Source organism: Muntiacus reevesi, chromosome 15, assembly GCF_963930625.1.
Source record: "Muntiacus reevesi chromosome 15, mMunRee1.1, whole genome shotgun sequence".
Lineage (NCBI taxonomy): Eukaryota > Metazoa > Chordata > Mammalia > Artiodactyla > Cervidae > Muntiacus > Muntiacus reevesi.
Genome location: NC_089263.1, coordinates 22,625,591 through 22,637,940, shown reverse-complemented (window position 1 = coordinate 22,637,940; position 12,350 = coordinate 22,625,591). Strand labels below are relative to the sequence as shown.

General features: G+C 39.1%; 1 protein-coding gene across 3 annotated transcripts in view; it reads left to right on the top strand.

Moving 5' to 3' along the window:
- The window catches only part of ADAMTSL3 (ADAMTS like 3), a 361,288-nt gene that overhangs the window by 193,260 nt on the left and 155,678 nt on the right, over nucleotides 1-12,350 (top strand). For all 3 annotated transcript variants that reach the window (XM_065906671.1, XM_065906673.1, XM_065906672.1), the window contains exons 8-9: nucleotides 389-463; nucleotides 9,389-9,546. In XM_065906671.1, coding sequence (XP_065762743.1) covers nucleotides 389-463; nucleotides 9,389-9,546 — 233 coding nt within the window. The remainder of the gene's footprint in view (nucleotides 1-388; nucleotides 464-9,388; nucleotides 9,547-12,350) is intronic.

Genomic DNA, 12,350 nt, shown 5'->3' with positions numbered 1-12,350 from the left:
TTCCATCTTTATTATTAACATGGCTACACAAAAAATTCACCAGTTTTGATAAGTTTTTTTTTTTTAATGCACACTGATATGACTGACTGCTGTCTTAATGCAGTCTAACAAAATTGTTTCTAATGAAGTTAAAGACAACTAAGCACTACTAGAGCCACCTTACAGAAAAAATGAATGTTTTGGCCAACCCAATATTTAAATAATATTATGTGAGTATATTAATATGCCTGAGACACAATAGCTGTTTTCTGAAGATTTCCTGACTGAAGATGGAAATGAAATACAATTAAGAACACTTTATACATGCCCTTAGTTTTGATTGAGTTGCTTATTTCAATGGGCCTTTAGTGCAGAAGTTTTATTGCATTTGTCTTATGTTCTTTCCTAGGGGAAGAAAATGTAATTGCTGTTCCTTTGGGAAGTCGAAGTGTGAGAATTACAGTGAAAGGACCTGCACATCTCTGTAAGCAAGATTTAATCTTAACATTTTTCTTCTTTTCTGAAGCTTATTTAGTAAAGAAAATGTATGTATATATTTATATAACTGAGACACAACTGAGCATGCCCACTGAAATAGTCTATATCTCTAAGGAATGATCTATGACCCTGATTTTTTTGGTTCTCATGTCCTAGTGGGAAGTATACCAGTTTGGGATTAATCCCCTGACAGGAGAGGAAATCAAGTTATATGTGAAATGAGCTATTTTTTATGTGGAGAGTAAACTTAGATTCAAGACTCTTCTGGAGAGCTCAATAGTTTGGGATAAAAAATAGCAAAACAAAATTTAAAACACAGAGGTGCATCAGTGAATACAACTGACAAGTACCAGCTCTGTTGACAGCACATCACAGCCTAGATCTGACAGCACATCACAGCCTAGATCTCGGGGGCACTGAAAGTGAACACTGGTTTCCCAGAATCTTAAGAGTTTGAAACAATAAAGGATTGGGATTGTATGTTTCTTTAGTCAAAGTCACATGAAATCTCCTCTGTCTTAGCTTTTCTGGTCTCTCGGTGGTGGTTTAGTTGCTAAGTTGTATCCAACTCTTGCAACCCCATGGACTGTAGCCCACCAGGCTCCTCTGTCCATGGGATTCTCCAGGCAGGAATACTGGAGTGGGTTGCCATTTCTTTCTCCAGGGGATCTTCCCAACCCAGGAATCAAACCCATGTCTCCTGCATTGCAGGCAGATGATTTACCAACTGAGCTATGAGGGAACCCCTTTCTGGTCTCTTAGGACCCAAAGAAACTGGGAATACCGAAGTTTGTATATTTCTATCTCAGGGTTTCCTGTGTCCATGCGAAGGACTTTCTTAGTATTTTTCTGGGGAAGTTGAGTGTCTGCCAAGACTGGGGTCCCTGGCCTTGAAGAAGCTCACTGTATTCAGCTCTATTTTTCTGTAAAAAGTACAAAACACTAAGTAGTCATAAATATAGCTATTTTAAAGCCACACAAATCAAGGTCCACTGGATTAAAATGTTGCATATTTTGCCTTTTTGTTTCTCCTGAGCCACCATCTTAGATTTTCAAGTTGTAAGAATTTCTCAGGGTCACAAGCGTCGTACATTTTCTGTAGCTTCCAAGTGTGTATGTGCTTGTGTGTGTATGTGTTTATATACTTTTGATTCAGTACTGATATTCTAACCAGCAATGTCCTTTGAGGAATGTTTATATCAAAATGCGTTTGTCACCAAGGATATAGATTAAAAGTTAAAAAAAAAAATAAATTCCGTAGCACATTATGGCCTAAATTAGGGAAGGAAGAGGATAGGTTTAGGACAGTGAGAGTGAGCCATTATTGGAAAGTCTTTTTTTTTTTTTTTTTTAATTATTAGTTGGAGGCTAATTACTTCACAACATTTCAGTGGGTTTTGTCATACATTGACATGAATCAGCCATAGAGTTACACGTATTCCCCATCCCGATCCCCCCTCCCACCTCCCTCTCCACCCGATTCCTCTGGGTCTTCCCAGTGCACCAGGCCCGAGCAATTGTCTCATGCATCCCACCTGGGCTGGTGATCTGTTTCACTATAGATAATATACATGCTGTTCTTTTTTTTTTTTTTTTTTAATTTTATTAGTTGAAGGCTAATTACTTCACAGCATTTCAATGGGTTTTGTCATACATTGACATGAATCAGCCATAGAGTTACACATATTCCCCATCCCAATCCCCCCTCCCACCTCCCTCTCCACCCGACTCCTCTGCCACCCTCACCTTCTCTCAGAGTTCAAAAGTCTGTTCTGTACTTCTGTGTCTCTTTTTCTGTTTTGCTTATAGGGTTATCATTACCATCTTTCTAAATTCCATATATATGTGTTAGTATGCTATAATGTTCTTTATCTTTCTGGCTTACTTCACTCTGTATAATGGGCTCCAGTTTCATCCATCTCATTAGAACTGATTAAAATGAATTTTTTTAACAGTTGAGTAATATTCCATGGAGTATATGTACCACAGCTTCCTTATCCATTCGTCTGCTGATGGGCATCTAGGTTGCTTCCGTGTCCTGGCTATACACAGTGCTGCGATGAACATTGGGGTGCACGTGTCTCTTTCAGATCTAGTTTCCTCAGTGTGTATACCCAGAAGTGGTATTGCTGGGTCATATGGCAGTTCTATGAAAAGTCTTTTTTTAACCCTACTTTTTTGTATGAATTATGACTAAAAGAGTGTGACTGATCTATTTAAAATATTAAAATGTTTACAACCATACAGTGGTCAGTTCACTCAAGGCTTTCTCTAGAATGATGCATCAAAGCATTTTTTAAGGCTTTTTGTTAAAATGGCTTAAAGGCCACCAGAGCTGTTTCTTTTTTAAAATTTTTTTATTTGGCTATTCCAGGTCTTAGTTGTGGCATGTAGGATCTTTAGCTGTGTCACACGGGATCTAGTTCCCTGACCAGGGATGGAACCCGGGCCCCTGCATTGGGAGCACAGAGTCTTAGCCACTGGGCCACCAGGGGAGTCCCAGCCCACACTCAATGAGAATAAATCTTCATCTTTGTAAATGCCAACTTGATGTTTGAAAACAGGTGAAAATCATTTAGATCCAAATTCTGTGAATGATTTGAATGATCACTTTGTAAAACAACATTTTGGTTCAAAACTATGAAGTACTGAATATTCATAGCAGTATAATTCATAATAGTCAAGATGTGAAAACAGCCCAAATGTCCATTAACAGATGAATGGCTAAATAAAATGTAGCATATGTAGAGTATTTGACTATAACAAAGAATGAAGTCCCTGACATGTGCTACAGTAGATGTCTCTGTGCTCAGTCATGTCCGAGTCTTTGTGACCCTTTGGACTGTAGCCCGCCAGGCTCTTCTGTGCATGGGATTCTCCAGGCAAGAATACTGGAGTGGGCTACCATTTCCTACTCCAGAGCATCTTCCCTACTTAAAAATGGAACCCAAGTCTCATATATTTCCTGCATTGGCAGGCAGGTTCTTTACAACTAGCGCCACCTGGGAAGTCTGCTACAATAGATACGATCTTTGAAAACATTGTGCTAAGTGAAAGAAGTCAGTCACAAAAAGGCCATGTATTATTAATATATGATTGTCTTTATATAAAGTGTCCAGTGTAAGCAAATCTAAGGAGACAGAAAGTTGGTTGGCAGTTGCATAGGGAGAGGGTGAGTTGGGTTGGTGGCAGGTCTGGGGATTGTTAATGGGTATGGGGTTTCTTTGGAGGAGTGGTGACAAAAATGTTCTAAACTTCGATTGTGGTGATGGTTTCACAATTCTGTGAATATGCTGAAACCACAAAACTTTATTTTAAATGAGTGAATTTTATGGCATGTGAATTTTACAGCATATCAAAAAGATATTTTAGAAAAAAAATTATGCAATGACTGAGTCTGATTTTCTCATGATACTAAAGACAGTTCTTTAAAATTCAGCTCTAAAGAGAGCTTAATAAGCTCAAAAAGCAGAATAAGTAGGCAGTAAACAGGTTTAGTAAAGATGAATACTTTGAGGTAAAATACTCATTTACATACATACCTGTTCTGGCATATTAAATATAACTTTAATACTCAAGACTGGCACTGTTCCAAGAAAAGAGCTAAAAAATATTCCCATTTCTCCAAAGGTGATAAGATCTCTTGGTTGGAGTATTTCTCCTTCTGAACATTCTCAAAACTGGCTCAGAAGTATTTCTGAAAGTTACCTTTCTCTGCCAGTGAAGAGAATGAACTGGCTTCATTTACAAAGGAATTAGTTAGCATTTCTTAACATCTTAATATAGATGTGGCTTTATTTTCTTGACTTGTACAAGTGTTTTCTTAATTTTATTCCAAAGATATAGTCCTGAAATTAAGCTGACTTTACAGTAATAAATCATTCTTTTTAAGATCTGTATTAAGTGCCACCCTCCAAAAGGCTACGTCATTCAAAACTGAGGACACTCAGTAACATAATGTTAGTCTCTTTGCTGTGGAATTTAATTACAGAATATCCATCTTGCATATTGCCTCGAGGTGATTAGAGCTGAATATCCAGTCCTTTTGCAAGCTTGACCTCAGTATTATATCAAGCACACAGCTCCAGATTTCCCTAAAATTTCAAAAATGGAAGTAATAAGAGGGTTACTGCAAAAGGGGTTTTATTGAAGCAAAACTTCAACATGAAATATGTTGACTGGCTATAAACTGGAGAAGGCAAGATACCATAAGCTGAAAACCTCGATCATTGATTGTAAGAATTGGGTTTTTTTCTTTTTTTTTGGTTCTCTAAATGCTGTCTGATGACCATATACAGTAAGTTCCTTACATACAAATGAGTTCCAGCCTAAGAGTGTTTTGTAAGTCCAGCAAAGTTATCCTAGGTACCCAACTAACACAATTGACTACACTGTACCAGCTACATCACTGCTATTTTATGCTTGCTTCTGGACATGCTGGGCTTGAAATGAAGATGCTGTACTACTGTACTTGCACACAGCATGATCACTTGTAGAGGATGCACACATGTGACAATGTACGCCAGACATGTGAACTAACTTATTGATTGGACATGCGAACACACATTCTGATGTCTGAAAGTTTGCAACTTGAAGGTTTATATTTAGGGGACTCACTGTCTAGAGATGTATAAATATAAGGATGAGCATAATGACTCATCAGAGGAAATGGATGCTGAGTAAAGTGTGCATACACTATAAAATACAACTCGGAGCATAAGTTTGATGTATTTATAACCAAGGCAGCCATGCTAAATGCTCATTACATGCTTACCTAACAATACTTTGTGGCCTTCTGAGAATTTGAGACCTCTTGGGATAATTAGCATGACCCTGTCTCTTTCAAAAGAAGCCTGGACTGATACTTCTCAGGGCAGGCCTTTCAGCTAGAAGCAGTTAGGAGCATTCATCATCTTTCTAGTCATTTCTTTTAAAAATAACTAATATGGATCAAAATATGTAAAGGTAACTATTGTAGACTTGAGTTGTGAAGATTTGGGGATAAAAGAGCATCTTGGTTTCTGATCCTCTTTTTTTTCTTCCTGGTATGTAATTTTATTTATTCTTGCGACAACACTAACTTCATTCTTCAGATTAAGCAGCAGAGGATAAGGGGATTTCCAATATATTTCTTTGTTAAGCCAGCTAACAAATGCCAAAGGTTGTTTTTATCTTTCTTTAAGATTTCATGTAAGCAATATCATAAGATATTTCTCTTTCATCTATTTGACTATGCATAGGATCTCTTCCTTGACTCTTCTCTGCAACCCCAGTCATTTAAGCCTGAAGAGGAGAAAGAAGGCAGCAGCGGCAGCAGGAAAAGAGGCTGTTATCCTTTGCCTTTCGCAGGGTGGGAGCGTTTATACATTTCCTGGGGTCTTTACCCAGCACTAGCTGTCCTACTATAGAAACACAGAGGGTCCTTGAGAGCTCTGAGGATTGAAGGGCTGTGAGTGCAGTTCTCATCAGCTGTGGATTTCACATCACAATGTAAGCCTGCAGCACATACACCAGTGTTGGACCTTAATTTGAAAAAATAGCACTGAAACATGTACAGTACCATAATAGAATGGATGACGAATGTGGGTTGATACAGGAAGCAAGGCACCCAGCGCACTCTGGGACAGCCTGGAGGGATGAGGTGGGGAGGAGGTGGCGGGGTGATTCAGGATGGGGGGACACATATTTACCTATGGCCGATTCATGTTGATAAATGGCAAAAGCCATCACAATATTGTAATTATCCTCCAATTTAAATAAATAAATAATTTTAAAACAACAACTTAAAAAACATATCCATAAATCAATACATTGTCTGAATTGTTGGTTTACAAAAACCCCTTTTCTGCCAACTACTTTTAAGACGCATAGGCACTAAGGAGAAGCAAGTTTACCCCCATAAAAATGACAACTTCTGAAGAACAACACTGGCTTTTGCTTCACTGTGAATTCATCATAGTGACCTTGTTAATCCAAAGTGTCAGCAGTGTTGGGATCCACAAACCATCAAAAGGTGGCTTCATCAGAGCACTTCCCTTAGTTTTATTGACCACTCATTTCTGAATCAAGTTACGCAGTTGAGGTCAGGGCACCTGCTTTTGACCTCCTGTGTATGCAGCCAGGGTTTGTGACCCAGAGAGTGGGAAACCTTTTGAAATAATTGGAATAAAGATATTTTATGAGAAGTGTAGGAGAGGAGTAGTTTGGGTAATTCATATGCACTTGAAAACTGGTTTTGCACCTTGTATTATCACATCTTCATCACTAAAGATCTTGGACACCATTGAAGTTAATAGGATGAACTCAGAATCAAAAACCAAAACATCAGGGACTTCCCTGGTGGTCTGGTGGTTAAGACTCAGCATTACCAATGCAGGGACCATGGGTTCAGTCCCTGATTGGGGAACTAAGGTCCCATATGCTGTACGGCATGGCCTAAAAGTAAATGAAAACAAAAGAACAACAAAATGTCATGAAAAAATATAGGGAGGCAGAAAATGCAGTAGATACTTGCATGCATGTGTGCTAAGTCACTTCAGTCGTGTCCACTCTGTAACCCTATGCTCCTCTGTCTATTGGATTCTCCAGACAAGAATACTGGAGTGGGTTGCCGTGCTCTCCTCTAGGGGATCTCCCTGACCCAAGGATCAGATCGAACCCAAGTCTCTTTTATCTCCTGCATTGGCAGGCTGGTTCTTTACCACCAGCACCACGTGGGAATCCCAAGTAGATAATTAAATAAACATTAAAAACAATGAAAACCAAATGAACAGAAACGGTTCAAAAGATAGATGTAATGTTGGTCTTCCCTTCCCCCTAGATCACCTTTCCAGATTCTGACCTCCCCGCCCCACCCCCCCCACCCCCCTTGCCACCACCACCATAACTCTGCAACCAGATGGAGCTTGGCAAGCTGTGATGCAGAAGGTCAGCTCAGTGGTAAAACAATCACTGCCCCAACACAGCCGCTGAATCCATTGGACACTACTTGAATTTAGTCAAGTCACTTCAGGCTCAATTTCCATCTAGAAACTTGGTGTTTTGTATGCCTTCTTCTTTGCAGCGTTGGATTTTGCCCAACTTCATTTCATTTTTTTGATATTACCTGAATGCTCATGATTTTTTTCCTCCTTTAATTTCAAGGTCTAATTCATCCAGTGTAGGGCCCTCTTATCATCTCTAGTTTCCCATCTCATTTTTACTGACAACTCACTTTATAGCATTCAGTTTTATATCTTCATTGGAACTAGGAAATGAATTTAATCTCACACTTTCCAAAAATCTACTGTGGTCACAGAGATCAGGGCCAAAGTGGTTGGGGTTTTGTGTGCCTGAGAGTAGCCAGAATTATTCTTTGACCGCTAATGACTCCTGCAGATCAAGGAGCCTGTGTCCAGTCTTTGAATTTTCCCAGAAAAGTTCCCAGCCTGCCTGTCAGGGATAATCAGGGATGTCTCCTAATGCCTGTTACACAGTCTGTCCAGGGCACTTGAATTCCTGCAGCTGTTCCAGTGGCAGAGAGAAATCAGCAAAAAAAAAAAAAAAAAAAAAAAAAAAAACAAACCCACAAAACTGCCAAAGCACAGCAGCATGTGGATTGCAGCCTCTTAAAAGCAGATCATTTTGTTGCTTTTTATTAGCTTGAATGGAGTTGTAGTTCTGTTGTGTCCTTTGTTTGAGATGGTTAAAGAACCACTGAATACCAGTGAGTCAAGTGTAGGTTTCAGAGAAAAGGATCTGGGAGATTGTCTGCTCTGACTCCTCATTTTAGAAATAGGCCATAAGAAGCCAAAGCAGTGAGTTAGGAGTAGAGCTGGAGCCAGAAATGCAGGTCAATCGGCTCTACTAAGTATGGAAACATTTATAAAATCAAAGGGAAAAAAAAGGAAAAGTAAAGAAAGAAATTATTTAAATAAAGTAGGAGTGTTATTTTGGTTAAACCATCAGCAGTGTTCTGTTAGAGATTGTAAAGAACTAGTGTTCATTTAAAAGCCAATATGAGGTACATCCTTGTTGATCCAGTGGTTGAGATTCTGTGTTTCCACTCCAGGGAGCATGGGTTCCGTCCCTGGTCATGGAACTAAGATCTTGTATGCCTTGTGACACAGGCAAAAAATAAATAAATTTTGAAAAAAAATAAGCCACTGTGACTAAAGAGGTGACACATGAGAGAGATCTTTGTGGTGATATCATAGTTCTGTGTTTTGGTTGTGGTGATATGTGACAAAATAGCCCAGGACTATAGGCACACATTGTACTGATGTCTATCTCCTAGTTTTTATATGGTATTATCATTGGATAAGATGTAACCATTCCATTGGGTAAAGCTGAATGAAAGGTATACAGGACCTCTTCACTACTTTTGCAACTTCCTGTGAATCTATAATTATTTCAAAATAAAAAAATAATCTTAAAGCAAATTCAGATTTTATTGTAGTTTAGTAGCCTATGATCTGAAGGGGTGAGAAAATTAGTAACATACCTTTAAATAATAACTACATCATGAAAAAATATAGAGAGAAGTTTTCTTCTTGCCCTTATGACTCCAAAGAGTTGAGTAGACCTTACTGGTGCTAGCAATCTTGTTTGCTCCTTTTTACAGGCAACTAAAAAGATCCCCTGGAGAAGGGCATGGCAACCCACTTCAGTATTCTTGCCTGGAGAATCCCATGGACAGAGGAGCCTGGTGGGCTACAGTCCATAGAGCCGCACAGAGTCGGACACTACTGAAGCAACTTAGCACGCACACACCAAAAGCTTATGTATTTATTTCACCAATTTGAATCAGTGTTTGTAAACTGAGTGGATGTACTGATGTGTTGATATCAGATGCAATTACACATACTAAAATATCTTTTGAAATGAAATGCTTTTAAGATACTTTCATTAAAACTTTATTTTTAAATTTTAGTTATTGAATCAAAAACACTTCAAGGAAGCAAAGGAGAGCACAGCTTTAACAGTCCTGGAGTTTTTGTTGTAGAAAACACAACAGTGGAATTTCAGAAGGGCTCAGAGAGACAAACCTTTAAGATTCCAGGACCTCTGATGGCTGATTTCATCTTCAAGGTAGGACGAGTCTCTTCATAAAATGTCATGCATCATGGGCCCAGTATATCTTGAATTTGCAAAAGAACATGTTTGTTTGGTTGGCAGTCAATGACTGCTTTTATACAAGGCATGTGTCATTAATATTTTCACCTTGACAGTCAGTTCTTAAAAATCATTCAACTCTCTCAAGGTTCTGTTCCTCAACCCCAATAGTTAAGAAACAAACTTCACTCTTATAGAGGAATGATTGTTTTGAATTTGTAGTCTCTGGTTGCTGTGTTCAGTTTTAAACCTCTTGATGGAGTTCAGTGAGAATGGTCCGTGGTTAAATGCTCCATATCTTAAACCACAGCTCTCTGTTGCTCTCCTTGCAAAGCAGAGCAGAGAAGACAGAGGCCCCTCCCTTTTGTTCCTTTCCTCTTTTCTCAGTAATGTCTCATCATGAGCACTTGTCTGGACACCTGTCAGGAGGTCCCCTCACAAGAACTCTTTTTTCCTGTGACCAGGGCTCTGTGTCCCCTCTCTTGGGTAAATCGGGGGCATCTTCTTTCACTCAGAGGACATGAAATGCAGTGGCCAATGTATTTCCAAGGTGACACAATCTGAAATTCTTCTGATACAACCGAAAATACCTAAGGCATGCAGAAAGGGGTGTTTCACTGGATGGTTTTGTCCCATCTATCCCTTTTGGGAAACTCATTCAAAATGGAAAGGGAAGAAAGACAAGAGCTCCAGTTGCCAGGAATATATTTACCTGTGAGAAGACCCAGGGCCTTCTAAAGAACTGTTCAATGTTAACTTGTCAAAGTTTCATCAAAGCATTGGTTGTGCCAGCAGAGAAAGACATTTGAAGTTTGCTATCCTTTTGCAAAGTCAGCCTCCAGTGTGACCAGCCAAGTGTCAGCCTGGGTGGAGTTGTTGTTTTGAAACTTTGGGTTTTAAATTGTCAACCTTTAAAAAAATCAAGAGATTTTAACATTAAAATACCAATGTTCCTTTTTTTCCCTGCTTCACTTTAAAAATGGGAAGGTCTGACCACCAGCTTGCATTCCACCATGGTGATAATTGGCTGCAGCTGTGGGACAGCTGCCTTCTCCGCAGGGCACACGTCCTCACTTGCCATGGTCCACACCGGGCCCTCGTGTGATCCTGACATTGAAGGTATAGACATTTATAGACATTTAAGTTGCCACTCCTGGACATCACTTGCCATTCCTAGACATTGAAGTGACTTTTGTGTCAGACCCTTGGAGCATCAACCCAACATTGTTCCTTGACAACAGCCTTGGGAAGGTCTTCTGGGGAAGCCCTAATTGTCATCTCTCTTTCCTTCTATTCTCTCTCACCCATTGTTGTACATAAATTCTGGGCTTGGGTTGCTTCTTTTAAGGTTTTCCCATTTGATGCTAAAGTAGTAAAGCCCACACACACAAACACAAACATACCGTCTTTAAAAATTCTCTTTTCATTCCTACTCAGGAGATCTGTATTCCTCTCAAGTCAATTTAGAGACCTCTGACTGAGTAGGAAACATTAATACAGTGATGGGATGAGAAACATAGCCAAAAATGTTAAAATTTTATGGTACTGCTTGGTAAAGGTATTAACATGGGAAATGTGTTGTTTATTGACCTCATGCATAAACACACATACACACATTAACTATTTACTTCGAATGTGTCTGTATACACACACATGTACATATATGAATATGTGTATGTGTGTGTGTATACATTTTTTTAAGATTTGGGAGGATATATTCCAAACTGAAAGCACTGAGAAGTTAGTGGCTATTTTAGAGGGTATCAGTGCTTTGGGGGAGTGATCTTAGTTTTACTTATAATATTCTAAAATTTAATTCTTAGAAATACAGTCATATACTATATGTGTAGTTAAAATTGGGCTTCCCCTGGTCGCCTCAGCAGTTTAATAAAAAAAAAAATCCACCTGCCAATGCAGGAGACGTGGGTTTGATCCCTGGGTTGGGAAGATCCCCTGGAGAAGGAAATGGCAACCCTTTCTAGTATTCTTGCCTGGGAAACCCCATGGACAGAGGGGCCTGGAGGGCATGGGATCACAAAAAAGTCAAATGCAACTTAGCAACTGAAAATCAACACTCAAAAACTACTTTACACCTTTATGTCCAAATTGTATATTCACCTCTTAATAGAATGCATTTTAGCAGCATGTTGCCACTGTATGAGTTTGTCCGCAGTCTTCTATTTTCCTGTCTCTTGAGTTCTAGTTTTCTCAGATTTAATAAACAATTCTGGGTTTTAACTTCAATTTCTGGCAAGCTTTTGATCTCTCTTGACTAGAAAGGTTTTTTTTTTTTTTTAATGTATTATTTATCAAAGAGGGTGTTACACACAACTGACTCATGCATAAATAAAGCCTCACTTACATGCCCAAACCATTTTCTTTCATGACTGTGTGTACTTGGTGCGAGAGAATTTGGCAAATCAGAGATGCTGTGATGAAGCAAGAATAATTCTGATGGTTTTCCCTGACTTACAAGCTTGTCCAAATTCTGTGGGTTTCTAGGAAATATCCTTTTCCATGGGTTACTGTTTTTTTGGTCAGAGCACTGTAGTACTACCAAGCCTGTGTTGTTACTGAGATTGGGAGTTCTGCTTCCATTCATCTCTCCTTGGCCTATGAGGCAATCAAGTGACGGCTCTCCTTCGAGTGGGAGGTTAAGAATGTGTGTGAGGTCCCTGATGATGGTCAATCTTGTATTTCACTGTATCTCTTTCCATTTCAATCAACTAAGAACAGCTGATCTTTCAAAAAAAAAAAAAAAAATAGGAAGAACTGGCTTC